Source organism: Helicoverpa zea, chromosome 16 (assembly GCF_022581195.2).
Source record: "Helicoverpa zea isolate HzStark_Cry1AcR chromosome 16, ilHelZeax1.1, whole genome shotgun sequence".
NCBI classification, from domain to species: Eukaryota; Metazoa; Arthropoda; class Insecta; order Lepidoptera; family Noctuidae; genus Helicoverpa; species Helicoverpa zea.
In genome coordinates this window covers 11,083,569-11,110,364 of record NC_061467.1, presented here as the reverse complement: position 1 = coordinate 11,110,364, position 26,796 = coordinate 11,083,569, and the positions used below count along the sequence as shown (strand labels likewise).

The 26,796-nt window shown below is 37.9% G+C and overlaps 3 protein-coding genes across 3 annotated transcripts in view; 1 reads left to right on the top strand and 2 right to left on the bottom strand.

Moving 5' to 3' along the window:
- Window positions 1-159: 159 nt before the first annotated feature.
- On the bottom strand, window positions 160-16,019 carry LOC124637459 (ankyrin repeat domain-containing protein 13D). The gene is made up of 12 exons (XM_047173957.1): window positions 15,413-16,019; window positions 9,530-9,671; window positions 8,265-8,435; window positions 7,742-7,885; window positions 7,092-7,269; window positions 6,495-6,717; window positions 5,887-6,078; window positions 5,441-5,558; window positions 4,820-5,085; window positions 4,373-4,482; window positions 3,432-3,669; window positions 160-3,108 (listed from the first exon to the last, which is right to left on the bottom strand). The coding sequence occupies exons 1-11, from the start codon at window positions 15,512-15,514 to the stop codon at window positions 3,444-3,446; spliced, it is 1,872 nt and encodes a 623-aa protein (XP_047029913.1). The 5' UTR covers window positions 15,515-16,019; the 3' UTR covers window positions 160-3,108; window positions 3,432-3,443.
- Window positions 16,020-21,654: 5,635 nt separating this feature from the next.
- Window positions 21,655-23,629, top strand: LOC124637384 (dnaJ homolog subfamily C member 28). Its single transcript, XM_047173807.1, has 4 exons — window positions 21,655-21,920; window positions 22,045-22,263; window positions 22,437-22,787; window positions 22,966-23,629. The coding sequence occupies exons 1-4, from the start codon at window positions 21,795-21,797 to the stop codon at window positions 23,401-23,403; spliced, it is 1,134 nt and encodes a 377-aa protein (XP_047029763.1). The 5' UTR covers window positions 21,655-21,794; the 3' UTR covers window positions 23,404-23,629.
- The window catches only part of LOC124637383 (trifunctional purine biosynthetic protein adenosine-3), a 26,875-nt gene continuing 23,704 nt past the window's right edge, over window positions 23,626-26,796 (bottom strand). The window contains exons 22-25 of the mRNA XM_047173805.1: window positions 26,113-26,246; window positions 25,603-25,726; window positions 24,598-25,240; window positions 23,626-24,194 (exon numbers count right to left, since the gene is read on the bottom strand). Coding sequence (XP_047029761.1) covers window positions 25,055-25,240; window positions 25,603-25,726; window positions 26,113-26,246 — 444 coding nt within the window. The 3' untranslated portion in view covers window positions 23,626-24,194; window positions 24,598-25,054. The remainder of the gene's footprint in view (window positions 24,195-24,597; window positions 25,241-25,602; window positions 25,727-26,112; window positions 26,247-26,796) is intronic.

Sequence of the window (26,796 nt, the reverse complement as noted above, 5' to 3'; positions counted from 1 at the left end):
ATTTATTTCTTTTCATTATTACCCTGACACCCCACCTAAAAACAAGGCAATCTATCGACAGATATCTTCTTTGCCCGGTACATCAAAAAAAACTGCTATTACTATTTGCTATGGGCAAAACATTGTAAACCACCGGACAGATTAAAAATAAAACGACAATTTAAAAATCAATATACATAAAATATAATTAGGTATAATAACACGTTATATTACACATTTCGACAGGGTTGTACATGTACAATGTTTAACTGGGATCGGAAAGTATAGAATTGAAATAGCTTTGTACAATATGTATATAGTCATATAAATACGTGTGGACATGTATTAAATATTTTGTACACACACTTATTACAAAACCTAAGCATCACTAACTCCATGGACATTAGCTTGTTTCACCTACCCACCAAGAGATGGCGCTATAACAAGTTGTGACTAAATAGTTCCGAATACACACAACAGATGGCAGTGTTATAAATACTGTCCTATCTGTAAGTTTACTGCAATAATACTTTGCTTATTATGCCTTTTGATCTAATAATACTACATGAGATCGAATCGATTTAAATAGCTTTTGACACTAAGGCTGTATTCACACTATTCACCAAACTCGCAATAGTGTATTACTTGCCTTAGTGTTCAATGCGAAATTTAGTCTACAGCACAATCTTTGGACTACCATACAAAATATTCAATACATTATTAAATATAAAATCACAGCTGCGAAGTAGCGCCAAGTATACAACATTATGCCATTATAGTGGCCTACTAGGTACACCTACGTCACGATGGTAGAAAACCAAAGCTTTATTTAGGAACCGTATTATGAGACAAAGTCAGATCATCTGTCTCAGCTTAATACGTCAATTTTTAAATCACCCCAGAATCTGGAATCATCCGACGTGTCATAATACGGTCCCTCATAAAAGGAATAAAAAGGTAATATTTAAACGTAAGACGTCACAAATCAGACTGTATCACTACACTACATTTAGTACTTGACACACGCAATAGAGGTAGATTGCGCTATTGCCAACTATTGCAATTGCTATTAATAATTCTTTCATGCGTTGACAAAATATTTTTTTTTTGCTGTACATTTCATTTAAAGACGTGCTTACGTTTAACTATTACCCGTTACATACTTACAATGTTTCCTATTGTTAAAATGACAATAACTATAGGTTATATTTGTGATTTAGAGTTGATATTTACTAGGCACCTTGTGATAAAACGTTATTATTCAGAAAATAATCTCTACTCACTGTTTTATCTACAAAAACTAAATATATGTATTTGAGTGTGTATAGTTTAACAAATGCTATTTGCTAACCAAGTAAATCTTGTCAGTTTATTTACCATAAACAGTCCGTCTGTAAAAACTGCCAAGGAAATATCAACTCTAAATGCTCAAGAATGTATCCAAGAAGAACGATTATTGCTTGGCAGTCAAGAATCTATAATAAGTATAAATAACGTATTCGTATCACAAAACCTCATATAATAGAATATTTTAAAGAGAATATACATTTGATTCTAATTACGCTATTCACACCAAAAATCTATATATTCAGAATTGTGAACTTATTTATCAACTATCGACCTTATTACAATCACATTAAGGTCATATTTCGTCTAACTGCAGGGACGCAGGTATATAGGAATCAAGTGTAAAATATAAACATTAAAATATTAAATAATTATTGCACTGGACACTAATCCTAGGCACTAATGCCAAGTCTAGATCAACTAACTTATAGTAAAGAGTAATAATAATAATTGAGACAGTACAAATACTCGTTTAATTTCACCGAATATAAAGTTCTACTTTTTCAAAAGCTGGGTTTTGAGTTGCGACTACTCTGGTCAGTTTGTGACAATCATAATAATAAGGTTGTGATGAATACCAAATTTTTTGTCTAGGTAAGTATGTGTTATATTTGCCTAGATGTGTGTGACCGCCATCGTTGCTTAGTTTTTGATAATTTGACCAAGACCAATTCGGTGATCATATTTTGTTTAAAAAGTAACAGAATAAGTCCCTGTATGTATACCCATAGCTTAAACATTTATCTTTTTTAATTATTAAAATAAATGTGTATTATTAAGTAGAACTTCATTTTGTTTTGAAGTAAACTGTAAAATTAAATATTGTAATAATTGTAAATTGAAATTAATTAAATATTTAAAAACTCAAGCATAATTTAAAAAAGGGAAATATTGTGATGTCAAATATATTTGTGATGTTTGTTGGTTAAACAATTTTATATGCCACGATTTCATTCAAAATTCAATTAAAGGTAAAAAGATCAATACTTTCTGAAATATGTACCTATCAGAACAATTCCATTAAAATAATTGAATCGACAATTTACAATTACATCTCACTCGTGTAGCGGTACTAAATACAAATGTACATTATTATTAATAACATACTCAGTGTAAATAATAACGTACATCACTATAATAATTATTACATAACGATGAATAAATATTCTACAGTCAAAAATCTAAGGGTTAGTTACAACATTTCACTATAAAGATAAGCAAACTATAACCAGCCGAGAAATCGCCAACCAATGGTCAAATGGATTTCACAACTGAAAATGATTCGGTTATCGTTATAGTTAAATGGTATAACTCACTGTAAGTCGGGTCTTTGTTTCACAAACTAGGGATTTCAACTTTATAGAAATTATAAGTTATGCTGTTTAAATATTATTACTATACAATTTACTCGGATATTACATACAAAAAAATATTTGAAATACTTATACGAAGTTACTCTAGTAGTAGTTTGTTATCCGCCAGTCTGCTTTAACTGTCTTGTCCTTAATAGCAATACTAAGTTTGGACGTTATATCGACATAATTTGAGCTGTGTTCGATAATTTTTATCGATATCGAAACGAAAAATCGTCATAAGAACACTAAATGCTTTGTTGTATTTTTGATACATAAAATATTACCCTTTCTATGACGTGTTATGAACAAAAGCATGTGTTACAAAGACCCGTCAGTAAATATAAATTTTAGCTACTTACTAGAAGTACATTAGGCGTAAGTCTTATTTTGGTTGGACGCTTCATACATACGATTGTGGAACTGAGATCTGAAAAAAGATATGTTTAAGTTAGTTTCATCGTCAACCTTTATATTTTATTACTAGACTGTCATTTCGTAAGCTGAGCATGGAATAATGGAAGTAATGGAATTGACTGTTACACATTTGCTTATCAGAGGTACCCCAATTATTCAACTTGTTTCTTTTATCAGTAGATTTTGATTTATTATTTTTAACGCTTTTCTTATATGATGTTTCTTATGAAAAGAGGCTTTTAAAGTTACTCCATCCCGACCTCAAAAAAACTTATTTCTCAAATTAGACTTCCAACAACAAATACACCTAAATAACTAAAAAAGAACCATACACACCATAACATTAGGTCACTTATCCAGCAACGATAATCTCAGCGCCTCATCCAATGCCCTTTGCTCCGCTTGTAACTGCCGCTCCATGTTGGCTTGTTCCTGAGCTGACGCCGCCAGTGCAGCTCGGAGTTCCTCGTCCGCGCTGTCGGCGCTGTCGGGCCGCGAGTCCGCGCGGTCGGGGCTGGCGGGCCGCGGCTCCGCGCGGTCGAGGGACGCGGCGGCGAGGGAGGCTTCGATCGCCCTGTGAGGGAACTAGCTGTGAGCTATGTGCTAGCGTGGATCACTACTTAAGTTGGCTTGGAGAATAGTTGCTGCTAAAGCGTTTACTTTGAGAGGTGCAACTAGTATAACGTCTTTCAAGAGCCTGCAATGGCTATGTCAATTATTTAAAATTTGACTTTGACGTACAATAAAATATAATTTAATTTAGTGAGGTTTTAGTTTACAGTACCTGTGTCACCCGCAGTTGATACATATTGTTATATACTTTTTTTTATAAAATATATTATGTACGTGCAATATGACACGATGTGCAATGGTAATACATAATTATAAATTTAATAAAAAAATAAACTATACGTATAATTATTTCAATATCTATATTTGATAGCAAACACACACTATGATAAGTCTACCAAAGGAACCGCCAACGTCTGTAAATATTAACTTTTTACATTCGCATTGTACAATATTATTAAGAAGATATTTAACTGTACTTTGTACACACATTATAGCAAAAAAATTGCTCTCTCTAAAGTTGTTTTCTTTATTATTGGACATTGGAATAAAATATTTTGAAATTGCTAAATACAATTCTCTCTAAAAGACTTTGCCGCTTTGAAGTCACCCATTTTCACTAGCTTGAAGTCACTGGTGGCTAACTTCGGAGCGGTAAAATGAATAGAACTGCTCATTGCCAAAATATTTGAATAAAGAAGACATACCTCTGCAGTTGTCGTTCCTCATGTGCCAGCAGCTGTGTGTCGTCCGAGCGCAGGCGCGGCGGCGCGGGCGACGCCGGCCGGGCTCCGCGCAGCGCCTCCCACACATCCACCTGACGAAGTTTGTACAGGTCACACTCAGATGTAGCTACGTTTGAAGCTTGTAACAACAAGGCTTGACGTGATTCAACAATCAAGACATTTCATCAAGTGGTCAAATCTTTGTGACAAAACCAAAAATAGCTGAAAACTATGATTATAGTATCTACAGGATGTGCTTTACTCAATGGATTGATCAAACCCATCGGAAACACAATACAGTCAGTCCCATATCATTTGGAACATAGTTGTTCCCAACAGCGGAAAAATGTCAAGTAACACAGCAACAGTTTCTCCTCATCGTACACCCCACAGGACAGTCTTCATTTATACACACTTTATAAAACATACCTGATCATCCTGCGTCCCAGTCTCCATAAGACTCTGCTGTATCGCATACTGCAACAACCCTTCTTCATCGTCCACCCCACAGGACAGTCTATCATCAGGGCCGGCTGCGTCTCTATACCCCCGGCCGATGGCGAAGCACTGGTCGTCCACCACACAAGACAGTCGATCACCTTCTTGTATGCACTCGATGTATGGCACTGGACACTCAGTCGCGAATATGTTGCCAAATGTTATCCGCGCGTTTAGTACGTGGAAGAGGGGGATTTCTGGAAGTTGAATTTAGTATTTTTACAATTTCAATTATTTTAACAGTGAAACATGATTAAGAGGAAACTGGCCAAGTGAGCAACCTTTATTATTATTGAGAACTACAATGAAGTCCTGGCACTTATTCATCAAATTGCAATACTCTGTTAGTAAGACTTTTCGAATCTGGTTATAAAGTTCGATGTTTACCTTTGCAATCGGGACCTGGGCACTCAATTCTCTATGTACTCCGCTATGTACTACCCCACTTTAGTAAATATAGTTAATCAAGAATGGAAAAAGGGGACCAAGTTACAACGTTATCATCAGGAATAAAAAAAAAACTTTTATATACAGGGTGTGATGTGAACTTACCAATTTTGACAGGGAAGCCAGCGGGCAGCTGCATTTGAACGAAGTCCTTTAGCTTGGCGAAGTGTGGCGACGATATCGCGGCCATTAAGTCTAGGATTGGCATTATTTGTTCTTGTAACTGTAAAAAAAAAATGATCTTTCTGAAATTCGTGTCCCACTAATAAAAATATTTATATCGCAAAGTATTCAATACTATGGTCACTGAATCAAAATCTTATTTCTGGTATGGTAACACATCAGGGATTTAGTATCCAAAAATGTATTATTCCTATGTCTTCACTACCTTTTTTTATGGGAAATCATCAAATGACACCACTTGCTGTGGGTGCAGCGTGAGGGAGTGTATATGTCTCTTACTGACTAAACCCGACCATGTTCTTTCTTAAGCCATTTATGTACCAGGGCCGCGGTAACTCTTTCGAACAATCCCGCAACCTTTTACTCACCTCTAGCGGATAGTCCTCGCACAGCCACAGCGTGGCTCTGAACTTCTGCACCTTAGTGCTGACGTCCCGCGGCCGCCCGATGTCCCGGTCCAGCTCCTCGTCCGAGAAGTACTCCTGCCACGTCACTGGGATGTAGGTTAGGTCGTCCCGGGATCTGCTGTTCCGAGGGCTCGGTGACTCGTCTTCTTCGGGCTAGAAATTAATATGCAATTTAGTTCATCTATCTATGTGTGCTAATATAGGAAGAATGAACATTTTTCTTTGTATTCTAAAGGCTCCGAAACTACGGAACTGATTTGAAAAACTCCTTCACTGTTCGAAAGCTGCACTCTTCCCGATTAACATAAGCTATATTTTATCCCGGTACGGGCAGAAATTCCGCAAGTAAAACAGCGGGAAAGCTTGTTAAATATAAAATATGTTAAGTTTAGAAAAATATTAGAAATACATACATTAAGTTATTAAAATTGTCATTTGTCTGTAGGCTTTCCTAAGAATAAATAAAACTAAAATTTTGAATAATTGGCGGAGCAATTCGTTACTTTCGGGCCGGCGAGGGAAACGCGGGGTCTTTCATGTATTGTATAGTATCATTAGAGCTTGCCCACCTTGTCCGACAGCGGCGTGGCGGCGGCAGGCAGCTCGGGGTCGGCCAGCGCCAGCAGGCCCGCCAGCGGGGCTCGCGCGGGAGCTCTGGCGGCGCCGCGCGGGAGGTGCTCGGAGCGGGTCTTGGACACCAGCTCCACGTTGTTGGCGCCGAACACCTTGCACTCGTAGCCGTTCACCTGCTCAGACTTGTCCTGGCGCCAGCCCCAGATGCCGCTCTTATTTCTGGGAATACACAAAAAATTTAAAATCCTGGCGAAATGTACCACCTCCCCACCTCACTTTCCAATTTGATAAATAAAATAAAATTTATTAAAAACATGGCCACAATTTATGGTAACAAGTAGCTCAGTTGATTATATTTAAAAAAAAACTTAAAATTAATAAATCGTTAGAGTAAACCACCTGAAGTAGGTTTATTTGAAACCTGTGTTTCGGGAGATAAAAAAAAGATAAAAAGTCATTTATTCCAAGTAAGCTGAAAATCAGCAAAGACAGTCCCCAAAACACCCGCCCTTCACCACTTCCTAAGTGTTTTTGCTGGGAAGAATACCAAACATATAATGGAACAAACTCCCCAGCAACTTTGTACAACCCACCTTTCAAAACTAATCTTATCGGTGTCCAAATAGTTGATAGCGAGTGGCGATGCGAGGCGCTGTTCTATCGCGTGTTGGGGCGGCGCGGGCCACTCCCGGTCTCCCGACATGGGCTCCAGGTATTCACACCAGGATGTGCCCAACTCGTGGTCTAGCTCCATTAGACTTGCTGTGCGACCTGGAAGACGGTATGCTGATGGTAATTGATATTAAGACCCCTGTGAGCTAACCATAAAAGCTGAATAGCAAAAAAAAAAGATTTTTCTATAAAGCAAAACATGGGAGTGTGGTAAAGCCTTATTTACTTATGTAATTTTATAGGAAAAATTATAACACAGGTATAACAAAGTCGAAAATTGTTTTCGATGTCTCGGATACCTAGAACAGTAAAATTGATCGTCAATAGCTCATTAGGGTTCTCCAGCGTTAATATCAAGCTTCACTTGTAACTATTTATGTAAGAAAATCTTGGAATCTTAATTTGAACCACTTCTCGGTCTTCGATTAGGATGAAATTTTGCACACACTTCGAGTTCTGATGACAATATATGACTAGCGTGTCTTTTAGTTTTTAAAACATTTTTTTTGTCATGATAAGTATAAAGAAATTCCCGTAAAACTACGTACAAAGTAACTGTATCCAGACTCACCCTGTCCCCTAAATATATACGTCCTATCGCCCCTCTGCCATCGGTTGTTGTCGAAGCCGACGAGCGTCGTGTCCACGCGTACGTTGCCGCCTCGCTTGTACACTTTGTACGTGTCGAATGGACACATCCGGGATACTAGAGGCACTGTGGATTAGAAAGGTATAGTTGGTGAATTTTGTTCTTTAAATTGACATACTTAAGTAGAAAGAGCTTGTTGATAGGTGACAGCAGCACGGCGATGAATTGAGACCTAATCTTCTCACTTAGTTTGAGATATAGATAGTTGAGAAAGTATAGATATTCAGAATCCATGGTGAAAAACCCGTTCCGACATCACAATTGCAGACTCGAAAAAATCTGCAAATAGTGAGGATCAATAATGAGGTCAGATAGGCATGTCCTCTATTTAAAATACCAGTTACTGAGCTGCTTTCAAACAGGTCGGGAACAGCAAATTGCTTTGTCTGACTCTGGCATCCTTGACCGTCTTGAATCCTGTTCTTCTGATATATAAAACACTCACCCCAGCTAGTGAACTCCCACTTCATCTCCACATAGAAGTCTGGCGCGAGGCTGAGCCGGCGCAGCAGGTCGGGGATACCCCCCGAGCGCAGCACGTGACGCTGGTAGTCTCTCCGCGACAGCACCAGTGAGAGGAGCTCCGCGTTACCCGTCGCTGTGGCTTCTTGCACCGCTACAATACGTCAAAATAATGTCAAATACCTATTGCATAGAAAGCACAACAGCCGATAGATAGCATATTCGGAACGGCCGTAACTGTACCATCAAACCAGTATATTGCAATATACGTGTGTATTTTTGGTATACATATATGGAAAATATCATTTTCCTTCTGTCATAACATCCTTATACACACGTAAAATGGTTCTGAGCTACGCCAAAAGTGGATGTAAAATTTCGCTGCTGAGAATCTGCAATGACCTTAATTAGACTGCTTCAAACTGAAGATCGATAAATCAACCCTTGCTTGTAACGACGTAGACGGTAGACGGCGTGCTTTCTTTCACATTTCTAAAAGCCACAAACAACATCGCAACAAGAAATCGGTTTAAAATTTACATTTTCTCGCAATTATTTTTGATTTCCAACTAAAGTGAGCTCACGCAGTCAATCATACATCTAATTTCCATCGCGTCGGCACAAAAACAAACATTATGTATCAGAAAGCGGAATCTAAATGAGCATTGTATGTATTCCATCGTGATAATTATCTGAGAAGGCGCCTTATAAGCATTATTCGAAGAAATAATGTCTGTGTAGTGAATATGGACTACTCAATGGCTGCTATGAATAAAATTATAATTAAATGGCGGACCTAGCAGACAGATTGGTCGCGCAGGAGGAAGTACGAACAGTTTGTTTTGGTTGGATTAGGTACTCGTTAAAATATGTAGGTAATGTATCAATTATGGTACAGTTGGCATAGGAACTAATTGATTGGGTAGTACGTTTCAATTTACGATTAGCACATGATTATATATTCCATTTTAGGTATCTCATTTAAACATAAGGGGCGTAAGCAACAACGGCCCTTTATCATGCGATTATTCAATTCTTCTGAAACTATTCAAAAGGTCTCTTTTAACATTGAAGATTGAAGTAAATAGCATGTACCTTACGAAATTATAAATCTGGATTAGAAAGTCCAATTCGAAATCCCTAACGGAAATCCTTTACGAATTGTACTGCAGTATAACAACACAGTCTATCTGGCACCCGAAAAGCCTTCAAAAGTTACGTAATCCATTAGAAGTAGTTCCATCTTACCTGTCCATCCATCCTTCTCGCAGTTAACATCAGCACCGGCTTCTATGAGCACCTTCGTAGTTTCTAAGTGACCTAGTGTCACCGCTAGTAGCAGGGGAGTACGCCCCCTGCAGTCTTTGGATTCTAGCTCCTCTTGTGTTATCTGTTGACAAAATAATGTGGATGATGATGTGATGTGTGGACCTTCTTAGCTACCTTCTTCTTTACATGGTTAAAGAACATTGAACATTGACCTCAGATGGTCTAGAAATGGCTGTCGCTGAAAAATGTCTATGATATCTGGCTTTGCAATTCTTGTTAGGGCTATCTGTTATTGGTCCAAAATAACAAAGCAACACAAAAATACAAACCAAACCACTTTAACAAAATCGTTTACCCCTTTGTGGACGTCACAAATCAGATTACGCATGACGTGGATTCCTTACGTTCAATATTTTTGAAGATGCTAAACAGGACCTTGTCAAACATAATACAACTGTAAAAGATTAACTATAACCGTTATAGATGCGGAAGCCATAAACCCACATATGTCATAGTTATGGCTATAGCTACAATAAAGGTGTTCCGTGTTCCCCACAAAGTTAAATAATTAGTTCTTCAATATAGCTCTATAAAGCTGGCAGTACAAAGTGGGCAAAAATTAAAAAAAAAAAGCTCAAAATTTGTTGCTAATTTGTTGCTAATTAGTTGCCAAATAATCGATTTTTTTGCTTTTGCCGATTTCGAAAAATCGTCAACAATGCTAGCTTCACCATAAGCTGGCATAGATTATAAGATAAAAGTAAAGGTAAAATAAACAAAATCACTACAAATTTGTTGCAAATTTGTTGCTGTATAACCAAAATAAATTTGAGGTGCAAAAATATTTTTTTTTTTCAAATAGAAAATTTTTATTTGCTTTGCGCGCTTGAATGTCAATTGTTTCATGAAAAAAATATGAAATAAATTTGGTGCTCGTCACAGAACTGTTCCTTGTCACTTAGAGAACCAGCAACTAAATAGACACCCGACGATCGGGTGTCTTGAACTTCGGTGACTAACAAACCGGCCATGCTAGCTTGAATGTCGATTTTTCCGGTGAAAAACGTTGAAATGAATTTGTTGCTCGTCACAGAGGTGATTAATGTCTCTCAGAGAACCAGCAACTAAATAGACACCCGACGATCGGGTGTCTTGAACTTCGGTGACTAACAAACCGGCCATGCTGGCTTGAATGTCGATTTTTCCGGTGAAAAACGTTGAAATGAATTTGTTGCTCGTCACAGAGGTGATTAATGTCTCTCAGAGAACCAGCAACTAAATAGACACCCGACGATCGGGTGTCTTGAACTTCGGTGACTAACAAACCGGCCATGCTGGCTTGAATGTCGATTTTTCCGGTGAAAAACGTGGAAATAAATTTGTTGCTCTTCGCAGAACTGTTAGGCATCGATCGGAGAACCAGCAACTAAATAGACACCCGTTGATCGGGTGTCTTGAACTTCGGTGACTAACAAACCGGCCATGCTGGCTTGAATGTCGATTTTTCCGGTGAAAAACGTTGAAATGAATTTGTTGCTCGTCACAGAGGTGATTAATGTCACTTAGAGAACCAGCAACTAAATAAATAGGAGAGCTCAAAATAACACACAATTCAAATTGTTGAGCTCTCATAAATTGACGAGCTCAAAAACATCGCAACAAACGGCAACATTCGAACGCTTAATGTATCTAGCGGGAAGTTACAGGAATGGCCTTTTAGGGTCATCCGATTTCGATAATTTTTTTTTTGCTTATTAGCGCTCTCAAGGATGGCTTAGAAAAATAGAATTCAAAAAAAAAAGCGAAAAAAATATAAAATTGAAAAATAAAAAAATATTAATACTGAATACTAGTCACCAATGTTACCAGTTGATTACGTGGCTATAAGAGTATACTAAAATTAATCAATATATAGTTTCTGGAAAGTACTCAATGCTTAGTTCATTTTTAATGCCAAAGAAGAAATCGTGACTCAGATGATATTTTTTTGTTTGTAAAAATAATTACAGTTCGTTCAGTAATGATTTATATTGTTTTCTATTATATATTAGACCAAGTTGGTTTAAATTTTCAGGAAATCTAAGTTTGATGAAATTTCTTTAGAATGACAAAGATTGGTACTCATCGGTCAAGCTATTCGAAAGTTATAAGCGATTCACATACTTATTCTTACACATATATACAGCTAGGGTGTCACCCTCGTGGAAGTGGTCAAGGAAGCTTCCTAGAACCTCAAAACGTTAAGATCTGATTTTTAGATTTTTAACGAAAAGTTGCTGGTTCTCTGAGAGACATTAATCACCTCTGTGACGAGCAACAAATTCATTTCCACGTTTTTCACCGGAAAAATCGACATTCAAGCCAGCATGGCCGGTTTGTTAGTCACCGAAGTTCAAGACACCCGATCGTCGGGTGTCTATTTAGTTGCTGGTTCTCTGAGAGACATTAATCACCTCTGTGACGAGCAACAAATTCATTTCAACGTTTTTCACCGGAAAAATCGACATTCAAGCCAGCATGGCCGGTTTGTTAGTCACCGAAGTTCAAGACACCCGATCGTCGGGTGTCTATTTAGTTGCTGGTTCTCTGAGAGACATTAATCACCTCTGTGACGAGCAACAAATTCATTTCAACGTTTTTCACCGGAAAAATCGACATTCAAGCTAGCATGGCCGGTTTGTTAGTCACCGAAGTTCAAGACACCCGATCGTCGGGTGTCTATTTAGTTGCTGGTTCTCTGAGAGACATTAATCACCTCTGTGACGAGCAACAAATTCATTTCAACGTTTTTCACCGGAAAAATCGACATTCAAGCCAGCATGGCCGGTTTGTTAGTCACCGAAGTTCAAGACACCCGATCAACGGGTGTCTATTTAGTTGCTGGTTCTCCGATCGATGCCTAACAGTTTTGCGAAGAGCAACAAATTTATATCCACGTTTTTCACCGGAAAAATCGACATTCAAGCCAGCATGGCCGGTTTGTTAGTCACCGAAGTTCAAGACACCCGATCGTCGGGTGTTTATTTAGTTGCTGGTTCTCTGAGAGACATTAATCACCTCTGTGACGAGCAACAAATTCATTTCAACGTTTTTCACCGGAAAAATCGACATTCAAGCCAGCATGGCCGGTTTGTTAGTCACTGAAGTTCAAGACACCCGATCGTCGGGTGTCTATTTAGTTGCTGGTTCTCTGAGAGACATTAATCACCTCTGTGACGAGCAACAAATTCATTTCAACGTTTTTCACCGGAAAAATCGACATTCAAGCCAGCATGGCCGGTTTGTTAGTCACCGAAGTTCAAGACACCCGATCGTCGGGTGTCTATTTAGTTGCTGGTTCTCTAAGTGACAAGGAACAGTTCTGTGACGAGCAACAAATTTATTTCATATTTTTTTCATGAAACAATTGACATTCAAGCGCGCAAAGCAAATAAAAAATTTATATTTGAAAAAAAAAAATATTTTTGCACCTCAAATTTATTTTGGTTATACAGCAACAAATTAGCAACAAATTTGTAGTGATTTTGTTTATTTTACCTTTACTTTTATCTTATAATCCATGCCAGCTTATGGTGAAGCTAGCATTGTTGACGATTTCTCGAAATCGGCAAAAGCAAAAAAATCGATTATTTGGCAACTAATTAGCAACAAATTAGCAACAAATTTTGAGCTTTTTTTTTTTAATTTTTGCCCACTTTGTACTGCCAGCTTTTTAGAGCTCTTCAATATCACGCTGGTGTGGCCATTGGGAACATAAAAGAAAAAGGCTTTCCAAGTGGTGTAAATATGTAACAATACTTTTATTAATTTAGAAGAAATTATATAAACGTGCTCACAGGGAAAAATTTGTACAGAATCACATTCATTTCTTTTGTTCTTGACATTTTAGAAAAAATTTAAATTAAATACATCCTCCAATGAGGTTTTATATGTCATGAACATTCCGTACACAAGATCGCAAATGCGCGCGCGCACGATCACCGCCCACTCAGAGGCGTGAAAATCTCGCTAACTGAAGTTAATTTGCTAAACATGTTATGATGTAAGCAGTAATGATATTCATCCTTGTTACCATTCTGCAAATAATATCTACAGTTAGGTAGACAGTGTTTTAGTGTTCTAATGCCCGTTTTCACCAACAATCTCTTAACTTTTCCCTAACTAAAGTGTCCTTATTCTAAAGAATTCTAAAGAGCCCTTATTCTAAGTGGAATAAGGGCTCCCCCAATACTTAAAGGTACAAGAGACACTTAACGTTTGTTGAAAACGAAATTCGTATTAAGTGTTCCCTAAATGCTCTTAGCGGATCCCTAAATTTAGGTATTTGCTGGTGAAAATGGGCATAAGTGTTTTATTGATTTTGAGGTGCAAAAGCAAAAATGTATTTTTGCTTAGTGAAAAATGATGTTGCTTAGGAAAATAAAATGCTTTAATAATTCATATTTATTTTCAAGTTTAACTTTAATGGCGAAAAAATACCTTGTTTTGTTTCATTGTATTTTTTAGTTTATTAATTTATTACAGCAAGTTTCCTTGTTTCCCTGTTTTGTAACAATAACAAATGAATGAATACAAAGCTCCAAGGTTTCAGTGATAAGCTGTCAGATTAGATTGAGTGATTCATTCATAGGTTTAGTGATAATGTATCAATGTTATGTTTATGCAAAACATTATTATGTTTGCACTTCAATAGGAAGTTTTGATTATTTATTCCCATAAGGAAAATGTAGAAGAAAATATTCAAGTTACAATGAGTAAATCAATTTATACTAATATATTGTAAATAGGAAAAACTTGTATTTTTGTTGGTTTGTAATGGAAAATCTCAAAAATCACTAGTTTAAAAAAATTAAAAAATTCTTTCGATGTTGGAAAGCTACATTTTTCCCAATTAACATAGGCTATATTTTATTGCATTATGGGCAGTAGGTCCCAGGGAGTGCGGGTGAAACCTCAGGAAAATGGCTAGTTAATAATAAATTATTCTGTTACTAGTTGCTGTTTCACATCAGAATTCTTTAAACATTCAATGGTATTTTAAACATAAAACTGATTTCTCAGAACATGACACACCATGTTCATGGCTGAAAATAGTTCAAGTAGCCAATACATTTTGAATCATATTACCATACTACATTAAGTAGAATTTCAAATATTATAATCCAATTCCCAGTAAGCAGACTCATGTCAGAAAATATAGTCATAAATACAAGAATATTATGTGTAACCTTAAACATTGGTGTTCAACCTTCAATTTAATTACTAAGGCTTCTTCATAATGAGATTGTAAGGTCCTGTCTGGCTTCATATCACCTTGACAATCAGTTTGGGTAATTTAATTCGTGTCTTGAAATTTTAATTACACAAAATGTTGCCAATTTATGCAAATAAAGTACTAAGGAGGTTTTAATCAGACCTGTATGTGACTCAGTGTCTATGTTATGATGATTCATTTATTATCTGTTATTGATATGTGCACTTTATACTTTTTCAGGCATAACAATGATGTTTTTCCGATGTAATACCCACTGCAATTAGTTTTAATTGATTTAATTTATAAGTGCATGAGAAAAATATCACGTATTGTTTATTTTCAATTCAATTAAGAACTTAATGTTTCTTTTATCTGGCTATAAAGAATCTAGAAGGTCATGGGCAATAAACACGGCGAAACACCAATACAAACAGCTATTATTTTTTATCTGAGTAAACAGATCTAGAAAGAAAAGATTTATATCATTTACGTTAGAAAAACACCCACGATAGTTCAATAGCCGGGATCAGACCCGGTTATAACCTCAAACGGCGACGCCAAATAAGAAAACAATCATTCAAATCACACTGTAAACTGTTGTAGTATACCTTATTAGCGGCCAATAGCGACTTTAGCTCTTCAAACTGATTGTTCCACACTAACCAGTGAATTGGATAGCGTCTCGCAACATCTTCCGCAGTGAATGCCATAGTGTCAGCACATATAATTATGTATCACAAATAAATAGCGCACAATCTCTATACTCGACACTCCATACACATAGCACTACCTAATTAACAATAGTCACACAGCGCGTTAATTAATCGCAACACAAAAATACGCTAATTTTACGCTTTCTACCGAAAATGTCAACGAATTAGTGTTGTCCAGTTGGCTATGCCAAGAGTTATAGTGTCGTTACATATTGTGACTCGATTTTAACATAAGTTAAAATTAATTATCATACAACTTTTTGTACAGTCACAAAAAGCTGTATTAAAAATAAAATCTGCGTGAATTTGCTAAATGCGCTAAGAAAATGCTTCAACTTATCAATAATTAATTCTTGAGATAGAATCCTTTATGTCGATAATCGATATTCTTTAATCGATTATTTATACCTGTTATATCAAAAGTTTTACAAGGGTTGCTATCTTTTCCACAATTAAATGTAAAGGATTAATTTTTATTTATATAGATCGTATTTTTAAATGCAGAATAAAATAATATAATGCTCTAGAATTACTCAATTAAAATTATAAAATATTAACTTTAAAATAATACGACATTTCTTCAATTCTATTCTATTCTATTTTTGTATATGGCAATCCGTGTCGATGTCAATTTCGACGATTCTGCCAATGACAAGTGGGATGAGAAGCAAGAAGTGCTTTTAATTAAAATAAATTTAAAAATATATATATATTGATTTAAGATGGTGCTGTGGCCGATCTTGTGTAACTTAATGTGTTAGTAGGACGGCACTGAAACAAACAGAAATATATTTACATATATAAAAACAACAACAAAATGTTAGTAACACATAACATATAATATATACCACAACCATACAAACTGTGGCCTAAATATAGGCCACAATTTATAATTTAATATTGTTTTGATTAATGAACATCAACAGCATCTGGAGCAGTTCTGGACAGGAGTGGGATAGGAGGGAACGGAAGTTAGTCGGGAGAGGAATTTTAAGTTTTTGGAGACGACCATATAAATCAAAGGATGAGTTGATAGGACAGTCAAAAAATATATGGTCCAGGGTACCTTCATCCAGTCCACACTCGCAGAGGGATGAATCCTGCACCCGAACTTTGCGCAGAAAGACCGGTGTACAGCAGTGACCTAACCGAATTCTGCACATGACTGAAATTACCCGTTTAGGGTATCTTTTGAAATTTGAAAACCACGGTTTTGGTTTTACAACCGGTTGAATGGCGAAATAAGAGCTACCCTTCCTTTTGCCTGAGATGTTCCACCATTCCTGCCACGAGGTCTCAAGACTCAATTTAGGGAGGTTTAGCAGGTCATGCCCTTGAAGGGAGAAGTGTGCAAGATCAGCGGACTCAGATGAACACGCATCTTTGGCCAATGCATCGGCACATTCATTGCCCGCTATACCGCAGTGGCTAGGGATCCAGACTAAGTGTACTTCTTTCTCTTGCCTAGTGCAGGAGAAAAGGGACTTTTTAATATCCAGGACAATAGGACAATGGAGTTTAGTTCTAAAGGGATTCTGGGATATGGCTTGGAGACAGCTAAGGGAGTCAGTAAAGATAACTCCACAGCTAATCTCATGGGACTCTATAAAACGACAAGCTTCCAATAGTGCCACACACTCGCCTGTAAATACTGAAGACTCCTTCGGACATCTGAATTTCAAAATTATTTTAGAGTTCTGATAGTAAACCGCGGCTCCAGTACAGCCACCATTTGATTTGGAAGCATCCGTGAAGAACTTTTGAAACCCAATCCATCGTTCACCCAAAACCGCATTAAAGGCCGAATTTGCAGATGGGGAGTTTTTGGATATGCCAATGTTATAGAATATTTTAGGGGTGAAGCAAAGTACTTCATAAGGGTAATTAAATAAAGGAAGTCTGGGATGTGGAGCAATGGGGGATTCTAAATTTTGAAAAAACCGATATGCTTTTAGGAATAGGGGGATTTCTTTGTGTTCCCAATATTTGGAGCTGTGACAAAGAGTGTCAAGCTCTCTGAGTTTTGGGATGAGGGGGTGAGATGACTTGGGAATAACCCTGGATAGGAAACGGGAAGCGAGGTACTGACGTCTCAGGGCTAAAGGAGGTTCAGCGCATTCGACCTGCAAGGCGTTAATAGGCGACGACTTCATGCAACCTGAGATGATTCGAAGGCATTGAGACTGAATCCTATCTAAACCGGCCAAGGCACCTTTGTTGCTTGGAATCACCAAGTGTGACCCATAGTCCAGGATACTGCGGACTAAGGCATTGTAGACCAGTTTCATAGTGAAGGGATGGGCCCCCCACCAGACACCAGCGAGAGCTTTTAGGATGGAGATTGCTCTTTCGCATCTTTTGATCAAATAATTAAAGTGGTGAATCCCGGATAATTTTGAGTCTAAGAAAACGCCTAAAAATTTTGATTTGTTACCTATGGGAATATCTTGTCCTTGAATGTTAACTGAGACCTGAGGGATCAGTCGTTTTCGGGAAAAAATCACTACCGAGCTTTTTGGGGCGGATAACGAGAGACCATGGTCCAAAAGCCATGTGTGCAGAGAGTCCAGGGAGAGACAGAGAGATGAGGCAGCGTCCGTAATAGATGGATTAACTACATACAACACTAGATCGTCAGCGTATTGTAAAAGGTGGCAGTCAGCATTAAGGCAGGAGCCAATGTCTGCTGTATACAGGTTGTATAGTAGGGGGCTTAGAACTGAGCCTTGGGGAAGGCCCTTCCACGTCTGTCTCACCTCAAATACCTCCCCCTGCACTCTGAGCATCAAAGAGCGAGACATGAGGAGTGCGCATATACATTGTACCATCTTACCCGGAATCCTCAGCTGTTGCAATTTTTGCCTGAGAACTGGAAGAAGGACGCTGTCGTATGCGGAAGAGATGTCAAGGAAAGTGGCTACAGCGGATTCATTTTTGGAAAAGGCTGTACGGATATCAGTAACCAAAATTGCCACACTGTCCATGGTGCTAAGCCCCTTTCTAAAGCCAAACTGACTACTCGGCAGTAGATCCCTAGACTCCACCAACCACTCAAGTCTATTTTTAATTAAATGTTCCAATATCTTGGCCAACACTGAGGACAAAGCAATTGGTCTAAGGCCATTCGGATCATCAGCAGTCTTGCCGGGCTTCAAAAGGGGAATTACTATCTGAGCTTTCCACTGTTCAGGAACCCAACCAAATTGATAGCAATAATTTATTATTCCTAAAAAATATTTTTTTGCTTCAAAACCAAAATGAACTGCAAATGAGTACGGTATGCCGTCTATGCCTGGGGCGGAATCCCTAACATGACGTAATACCGTATCAAGTTCCTCTAACGAAAATGGTTCATTCATAGGATCATCCACAATATTTACAGGCGGGAGCAGAAGTTCTGAGGAAGAAGGAACATAGGCTGGAGCTATCTTGTCAAAAAAGGATTCAGCAGTTTCTCTCGAGATAGGGGAAGAGATAGATGGGGAGCAGCCTCGCCTGAAACGATTAATGCTCTTCCAAACTGCTGAAATGGGAGTGGAAGGGGATAGAGAAGTGCAAAACTTAACCCAACCGCGGCGTTTCTTCTTGCGAAGAAGCCGCCGAGATTGAGCTAACACTCGTCTGTACCGTATAAGATTGTCGCTATTCATCGCATCATTGTACTGTTTTTCGGCCTCTTTTCTTTCTTTAATAACCGATGTGCATTCTTGATCCCACCACGGGGGTGACGGGATTTTATTTCTGGCACAGTTGCGCAACGGAAAGGTAGAGTCTGCGCTTGAGGTAATGGCCGAGATAAAGCCATCGTAGCAGCTCTTAGCATGGCAGTGACCAGAAGAATCTTGAAAACTTGAAGTTAAATTTGGAAGCATACTAATTTTCTCCTCCAGTAAAGATGCAAACCTCGACCAATCAGGTTTGGACAAGTTGTACTTCAATAGTGGAGGAGACGTTTTCTCTAAAAAGGTTTTATTAATTAAAGTTACAACAATGGGGTAATGGTCGCTACCATGCGTCAGAGTAGTACATTCCCAATGAATTGATGCCGCCAACTCTACTGAACAGAATGTGAGGTCTACACAACTCTTTTGCTGTCCTGGAAGGGATCTACGAGTAGGGCTACCATCATTTAAGATGCAAAGGTCAAAATCATCCAAGATTTCTACTAAACCTTCCCCAAACGAATCACAACGATTGGAACCCCATCTAAAGTGGTGACAGTTGAAGTCACCCATGACGAGCACAGGTCCCACTATGTTATTCAAAATGTCCCTAATGGTGGTTAAAAACCTACGCTGAGGATGGGAAATATACACGGATAAAACAGTGATACCCTCAATTCTACACGCAACTACATATATTCATATCACCATCCAGAACCGGAAGAGTCAAGGTGGAGAGGGGGACACGATTATTAACAAGGAGAGCCGACCCTCCATAGCCATCAGATCTGTCACATCTGAGAATATTAAATAGTGGTATATTAAAACTGAGACTCGGGGTGAGCCAAGTCTCAGCTACAGAGCAAGCCAGAGGCTTGAATTTATTGAGGAGGAATATGAGGTCGTGCTTTTTATGCCACACGCTCCTCACATTCCATTGAAGGAATACTTGGCGAGGCGCCATTTCTAATATTTGATAAAAGGTTAGTTAGTTGGTAGGCAACGTTGGACGGTAATTGGGTATTATTGGTGGATAGAATTGTAGAAAGAAGTTTAATAAGTATATCTATTATTGAGGAAACATTACTATCAATGAATGGGTTATTCAGAGCGCAGCCATCAGGCTGTGAAGGTGCAGGGGAGTTAATAATCTGCTGATGGGCAGCTTTATCATAAGAGGGAGATAGAGGGGCATGGGTCTTTGGCTTAAGGAAAACAGTTTTGCGGTATGACTGAGTGGGGACGGGAATAGCTTTTGCAGCATTAGCATAATTGCGAGAAGTAAGTGGGACAGATTTGCTAGCTTCAGCATATGAAAGGGACTTCTCAGCCATAACCGTCTTAATGGCCTTCTGTCTACCCAACTCGGGGCATGATTTGCTATTTGCAAAATGATTCCCCGAGCAGAGCACACAGAATGCCTCCGCCTCAGAAGTGCTGCAACCATCACCAGGGTGATCATGGCCGCACTTACTGCAGCGAGGCTTGGACCGACACACTAGTTCCACATGACCAAACCTGCAGCACTTACGGCACTGGATGGTGGGATAAACATATTGCTGAACCGGAAGGGAGGTGTAACAACAAAATACTCTTTGAGGTAATACTTGGCCATCAAAGGTAAGTACACATGTCTCTGTTGCCTTGAATACAGTCACTCCATCAATAACTACTTTCCTGCTTATGCGACGAACTTTCAGGATTTCACCACAACCTGAAGGGACCTGCAAGTATTTTTGGGCTTCCTCTTCATTTAAATCTGTGGGAACACCAGTCACAACACCCATCCTAGTTATATTAAAAGTGGGGATAGAGGCAACATAGCAGTTCTTATGTAAAATGCTGTTGATAATAAATGAGTTTGCATCCTGAGGGGATTTAAACTCTACAGACACACGGTTCCTACCAACTTTTTTAACACCATCACGGACAACATTGGTAATGTTATGTTTTTGTAGGAATATTCCGAAAGTAACAGGGTGTAGAGAGGTACCGGCGTTAGGCTGGGGCTCCAATCGAGAGACATGAACGATAAAAGGTGCCTTATCAGTAGCAGAGTACCTGCTGCGGCCAACTAGGTTTCTTTGTTGTTTTGATGGCGGGGTTGACACGCCAATGTTGGCATCATCTCCGGAGCGTTTCCTGGTATTCGAGGTTGATAGGGTCTGGGAGTCCGCGATGCTGCAAGCAACATCAGCGAGTTGGGAAAGCGGATAGTTGGGGGAAAGTGGAGCATATGCAGAGATGTCGGGAGGATCGGGATCGGGGGGTTTATTTTGATCCATTATGCTTGTAAAAAACTGGTTAGTTACCGAAATAACAACACACCACTGGTAACAAACAAAAAGACAACACACAAACACAAAACTAAGTCACAAAAGTTCACCAAAACACTTAAAACAGCTGAAAATTCTAGGCACACGTGCTAACCAAAGACACTCTGTGGCGAGAATCTCGACATTTCTTCAATATACTTCGTAAACACAGATGATAATGTCAAAATCATCTGATGAGTATATTTTGGACATTGACACTTGACACTGAAAAATATTGGTTTATTTTTCTACAAAAACACGTTCTTTACGTAACAAAAATATGAATAAATAGTAAACAAAATGAATAAAAAGGCATTGCTGACTAGTACTTTCAAACACGTCGATCATGTGGCTTTATCTTACTTTGGTGCGAATCTTATCAGCGCGAGAACAATAACTTCAAAAGCAACAGAAAAGAAGCTTAAGGTAAGTTTTTTAATAACAACATAGATTGCTATAGCCGAAAACTTGAAATCTGTCCGAAAATATGTCCAAAATCATAGACAGAAATATAAAATTATACTACTACAGCTGTTAACACAATTTTCAGGAATGCTCCCATGTTCTAAAAATTCCTCTAGACTCCAAGCAAGACGTGGTCCGCCAAGCTTTCCTAGATCTTGCCAAGAAATACCACCCAGACTCTGGGTCACCGGAGGCAGATATGGACAAGTTTGTGGAAGTAGAAAATGCTTTCAGGACTCTCACAAAGCATAACACTGGAGTCAGTAATAAAGAGGAAGTGGAGCAAGTTGTTTATGATATAAGGGTAAGTATTATAAAAACATTTGCATCTTCTTAAAGATAATTGACACATCAAATAGTTGGAATTTCAATAACCTTCTATATTAATAGGTACTTAATAATACATTAACAAATCTTTGCATGAGCTTGTTGATTAATAACATATTATTAATTCAAACAATAATTATGGTTCTCCAGCACACAGCACCACAACATCGGCAGTACCTCAGCTATGAAGGTTATGGCCATGGAACTATTTTCCAAAGACAAAAGCAATACACCCAAGCTCGTGCCCAGAAAGCTGCCATTAACGTAATGGAACACCGCATTGAAAAATCTATGGCCACTGAAAAAACTTTAATGAAAAAAGGACAGTATGGAAAGAAACATGATATTAAAACCAAATATGGTTTTGATAGGCTAGTTGAAGATTTAATTCAGGAATCTATGTCTAAAGGAGAGTTTGAAAATTTAAGTGGCAAAGGAAAGCCCTTGAACAATCAAAACAATAATCCTTATGTTGATTTTACAACTCATAAGTTGAATGAGGTAAGCATGAACAAATGAACAAAGAATTCCAAATACATATTCTTTAGAAAACAATGCTCTCAAAATGAAATAATAAAGCAAAAGTACCTTTAAAAAAGAGGGATGCCACAAGGCTTACCATTAGGTCCACACAAATTTTCTATGCAGGGAAAAATTATTGATAAATTATATTTTCCAGGTACTTATAAACAACGGCTTTACTCCCGAATGGATAACACTAGCAAAAGAAATAGAACAAGAGATAGCTGACTTGAAAAAAGAGATATCCTCAGACAGATCACCATTAGGACCATACCCATTAACAGAAGAAGAATATTCAAAATGGCAGATTATATACAAACATAACAAAGAATTAGCATCATCAATAAATATGAAGATAGATAAATACAATCTAATAGTCCCTTTGTTAAATAAACAGAAGTTTCATGTAGAATTTGACAAAATATGCGATGACATTTTGAAAAATGGCATCCATTCTGTAGTCAAACCTAAAAAACCTGAAAATATAAATGTTGTTAAAAATGAATATTTAAATAACGATAGTGGGGACTTGTTTGGGATGTTTTCTAAAGCGTTGATTGATTTGTTTACTTTTAAAGACTTTAAAAAAAGTTAATAGATTGATTTTATTTATTTTATAGATAGAGGTAATTTTGCTATTCATGATAGCACTGCTTTTTAGTCAGCTAGTTTTAATTCGGTCTTGCCACTACAAAATTCACCACGATAAATACATTTTTTTATTTAGTAGCGCAACATGGTAACAAAGTTTATAGATTAGTATCTTATCTGTGATATTAGTAAATAGTAACAGGACAGGAGAATAAAAAGCATGAAATATATACAAAAAAGTTTTATTTCAAACACACTGTAAAACTTAACATACTTATATTTAAAATGGCATTTATAAACATGCATTTTGATTTATTCTTATTAGTACTGCCTTTGAAATAACAATCTATAGTTTATCTTAACAATTCTCATAAAAAAAAACTTGTTGTTTTTTAACAGTAAACTTTTAAATTTTCTTTATTACACACCTAGGTGTTTTTGAGCAATTTAGCATATTTTTTATAAAATTTGTTCAATCAAAACTGTGCCTAACAGGGCAATATAATATTCTTATCTAATGTGATAACTTTATACTTATATACAAATTAGTATCAAATTCGAGTTTTTAGACTATATTAATCTTTTCATAACAACCTTTTTTTAAACAAATGAATATTTTTGAAGTAAATATTTTTTTAATAATAAAAATTCAATGAAATTCCTAAACAATAGGAATGTATAACATGTGTATATAGATATTACATACAACATATAATTTGGTCCCATAATATTGAGATTAAAAGTTCAAGTCTATAGTTTTATAGTATTCGAGTTATTGCATAGATACCTAGGTTTCTTAGGGTGCGTCCACATCTGGCGAATGCGCCGCGAATGCGCAGCACGCGAGCCGATCGCGAGCTGTCCGCGAGCTGCGCGCGTGCAGTCACTGCAATAGTTCGGTGCGCCTCTTTAGCGCAACTCACGCAAGGCTCGTATAGAGCGCGCGAGCGGCGCGCGATCTGCGCGCAATCAGTTCTCGCCCTTACAGTTCCGTATATTGGCTCAGTACTATCGAAGATGGCAGACGTCGCGCGCCGCCTGCGCGCCGCTCGCGTGCGGCGCTTAGGTCGCGCGCGAGCAAGCGCGGGCCAAGCAGAAGCGGCGCACGAACAAAAATGCACGCGCGCAGCTCGCGGACAGCTCGCGATCGGCTCGCGTGCTGCGCATTCGCGGCGCATTCGCCAGATGTGGACGCACCCTTATACTAAACTTTCATAATAGTTTTGATGGAAGCAAAGTAGCACATTCAAGCTTCAAAATATGGCAACACTTTCATTCTTTAGAACTGACAGTATTGCCATATTTCATACTTTTACTGACATCCGAGGAATATTATATGTAAAAAATAGGTGAGTTGAATTTTTGATACATAAAAGCACTGGCGAGGTAAATTATGATTCAAGCTAGAATATGGAAAAGATTTCATATTGAGCTATATTGTTTATACCATTACTCAGAAATCATCTTTTAATAGTGTACTTAATTTTGTTATTGTAATTCACGTATATTTCTATTGTAATTTCAAGTATAATAAGAAAATGTATTGTTATATTCGACTTGTTGACGTGCCTAAGCGGACATCTTTTAACGGTGTAGTTAACATTTTCATTGCTTTTTGTGGGTGTTTTGGCTATGTATCTTCCAAGATCCAGTTCCTAAGAGTACCACATAAGTGTACCATGCTGGTTGAGCCGGACGCGGCCGGTGGTGACGAGGCGCAGCGCCCGCGGGTATGCGCGGTGTTCCGCCTCGTGGATGCGGTCGGTTAGAGTTTCTACGGTATCCTTTTGGAGAACTGGGACTCGTTCTTGGAGAATTATTGCACCTGTGTCCATGCCCTCCTGTGAAATATGAGATAAGGGTTTGGTTAAACGGAAGTGATGGTGATTTTTGTTTTGTTTGGCTCTTAAAGGTATGTCTATAAAGAGACTATGACTCCCCGAAAACGTAGCAAAAACATTATTATAGATCCAAACGCAAATTGCACCAAATAACATTTGCATATTCAAATATCTAACTCAACATTTCTTCACATTAGTAAATTGGAGCTGTATAAATTCTTTTTGCGGGAATGGTCTAACTTAACTCTTAACGAAAAGACGAATACCAATATGGCCACTAAAGCAATACTAGGAATTTAAACACCTAAAAAACTTTAATAAACAGTACGTAGTAGTTTTAAATACAGGTAAAAAATACTCACATCAACAAAATGCACTGTACAGCCGCTCTCCTTGTCCCCTGCGTCAAGACACTGCTTCTGCGCGTTGAGGCCGGGGTGACGCGGCAGCAGCGACGGGTGGATGTTCAGCAGGCGACCGTGCCATCTATCAGGGGCGGATAATCATGAGATCATTGATATAATTACATGTAGAATTGTAACTGAAATTATTAAGAACTGACAAACTAAAATTACTGTAGAAGTAAGCCTTGACAAGCCGTCAAGCTAGCTATTATTTCGCCACGTCTTTTTGTTAGCTATTTATTTCAAGGACTTCGGACTCTAAATTCGCATCTCAAGCTATGATTCTGATTCCACTCCTCAATCGACTCCCCAAGTGTGTTTTATGGGGTCTTTACAAGTTTCATCTTTCACACAGAGCAGAACTTTCCAAAAACGCTATTTTTGCACATAGACATCCAAATCTTGAAAAAGGCTCGAAGGATGACTCCAAATCTAAGAAATCCTAAAGATTTCGTAGATAAAACTTACTTTTTAACAAACTCAGCTGACAGGATTCTCATGTATCCGGCAAGACAGACGATGTCGATTTTATGTGCCTCTAGTGCTTCGGAAACCGCGCGGTCAAAGTCTTCCCGTGACGCGTAGTCTTTGTGATTGAATACCTGCAAACGAGAATAGTGTTAAATAAATACACTCGTGGATAAGATCAAGATTAAGCTGGTAATGTGTCATCAACATTATACTCTTCTTTTGGTGCCTTTTGATTCCTGAAAGTTGGTTTTCATGGTTTTATATTCCTCTATGTCCATGGTCCACTCACGTATTAATTATCATAATATCAACATTATCATTGGGGTTTCAAAAGGTCCTTTCTTTATGTGCAAATAAAACCTTTTCTTTTGATTAATTTACCTCCTCTGACCCCTTAATGTATGCCTCCAACTTCACAGTTGTTTGATTGCTTGGTTTCCGACTTGATGCTTTCAATCTTTACCTGCTTGGATGCTGCAAAATGCATCTTGCAATTTGCCACACCATGGCAGATAGTGTCTAGGAACTGACACTATAATTACTAGAGTCTAGTATAATGATGAAAAAGCCGTGGTGGCCTAGTGGGTAAATCAAATCAAATCAAATCATCTTTATTCTCAGGCATCAAAGGCCCATAGATAAATACCTTAAAACTAGCATACATAATATGATATACAAAAT

Bases quoted from the DNA above. Each gene is read 5' to 3' on its own strand.
- LOC124637384 (XM_047173807.1), top strand. From the start codon at position 21,795: ATGAATAAAAAGGCATTGCTGACTAGTACTTTCAAACACGTCGATCAT. The intron at 22,264-22,436 runs GTAAGTATTATA...ATGGTTCTCCAG, and splicing joins AAGTTGTTTATGATATAAGG to CACACAGCACCACAACATCG. The intron at 22,788-22,965 runs GTAAGCATGAAC...TATATTTTCCAG, and splicing joins CAACTCATAAGTTGAATGAG to GTACTTATAAACAACGGCTT.
- LOC124637459 (XM_047173957.1), bottom strand. From the start codon at position 15,514: ATGGCATTCACTGCGGAAGATGTTGCGAGACGCTATCCAATTCACTGG. The intron at 7,270-7,741 runs GTGAGTCTGGAT...ACCGTCTTCCAG, and splicing joins GTATATATTTAGGGGACAGG to GTCGCACAGCAAGTCTAATG. The intron at 6,718-7,091 runs GTGGGTTGTACA...GTGTATTCCCAG, and splicing joins GATAAGATTAGTTTTGAAAG to AAATAAGAGCGGCATCTGGG.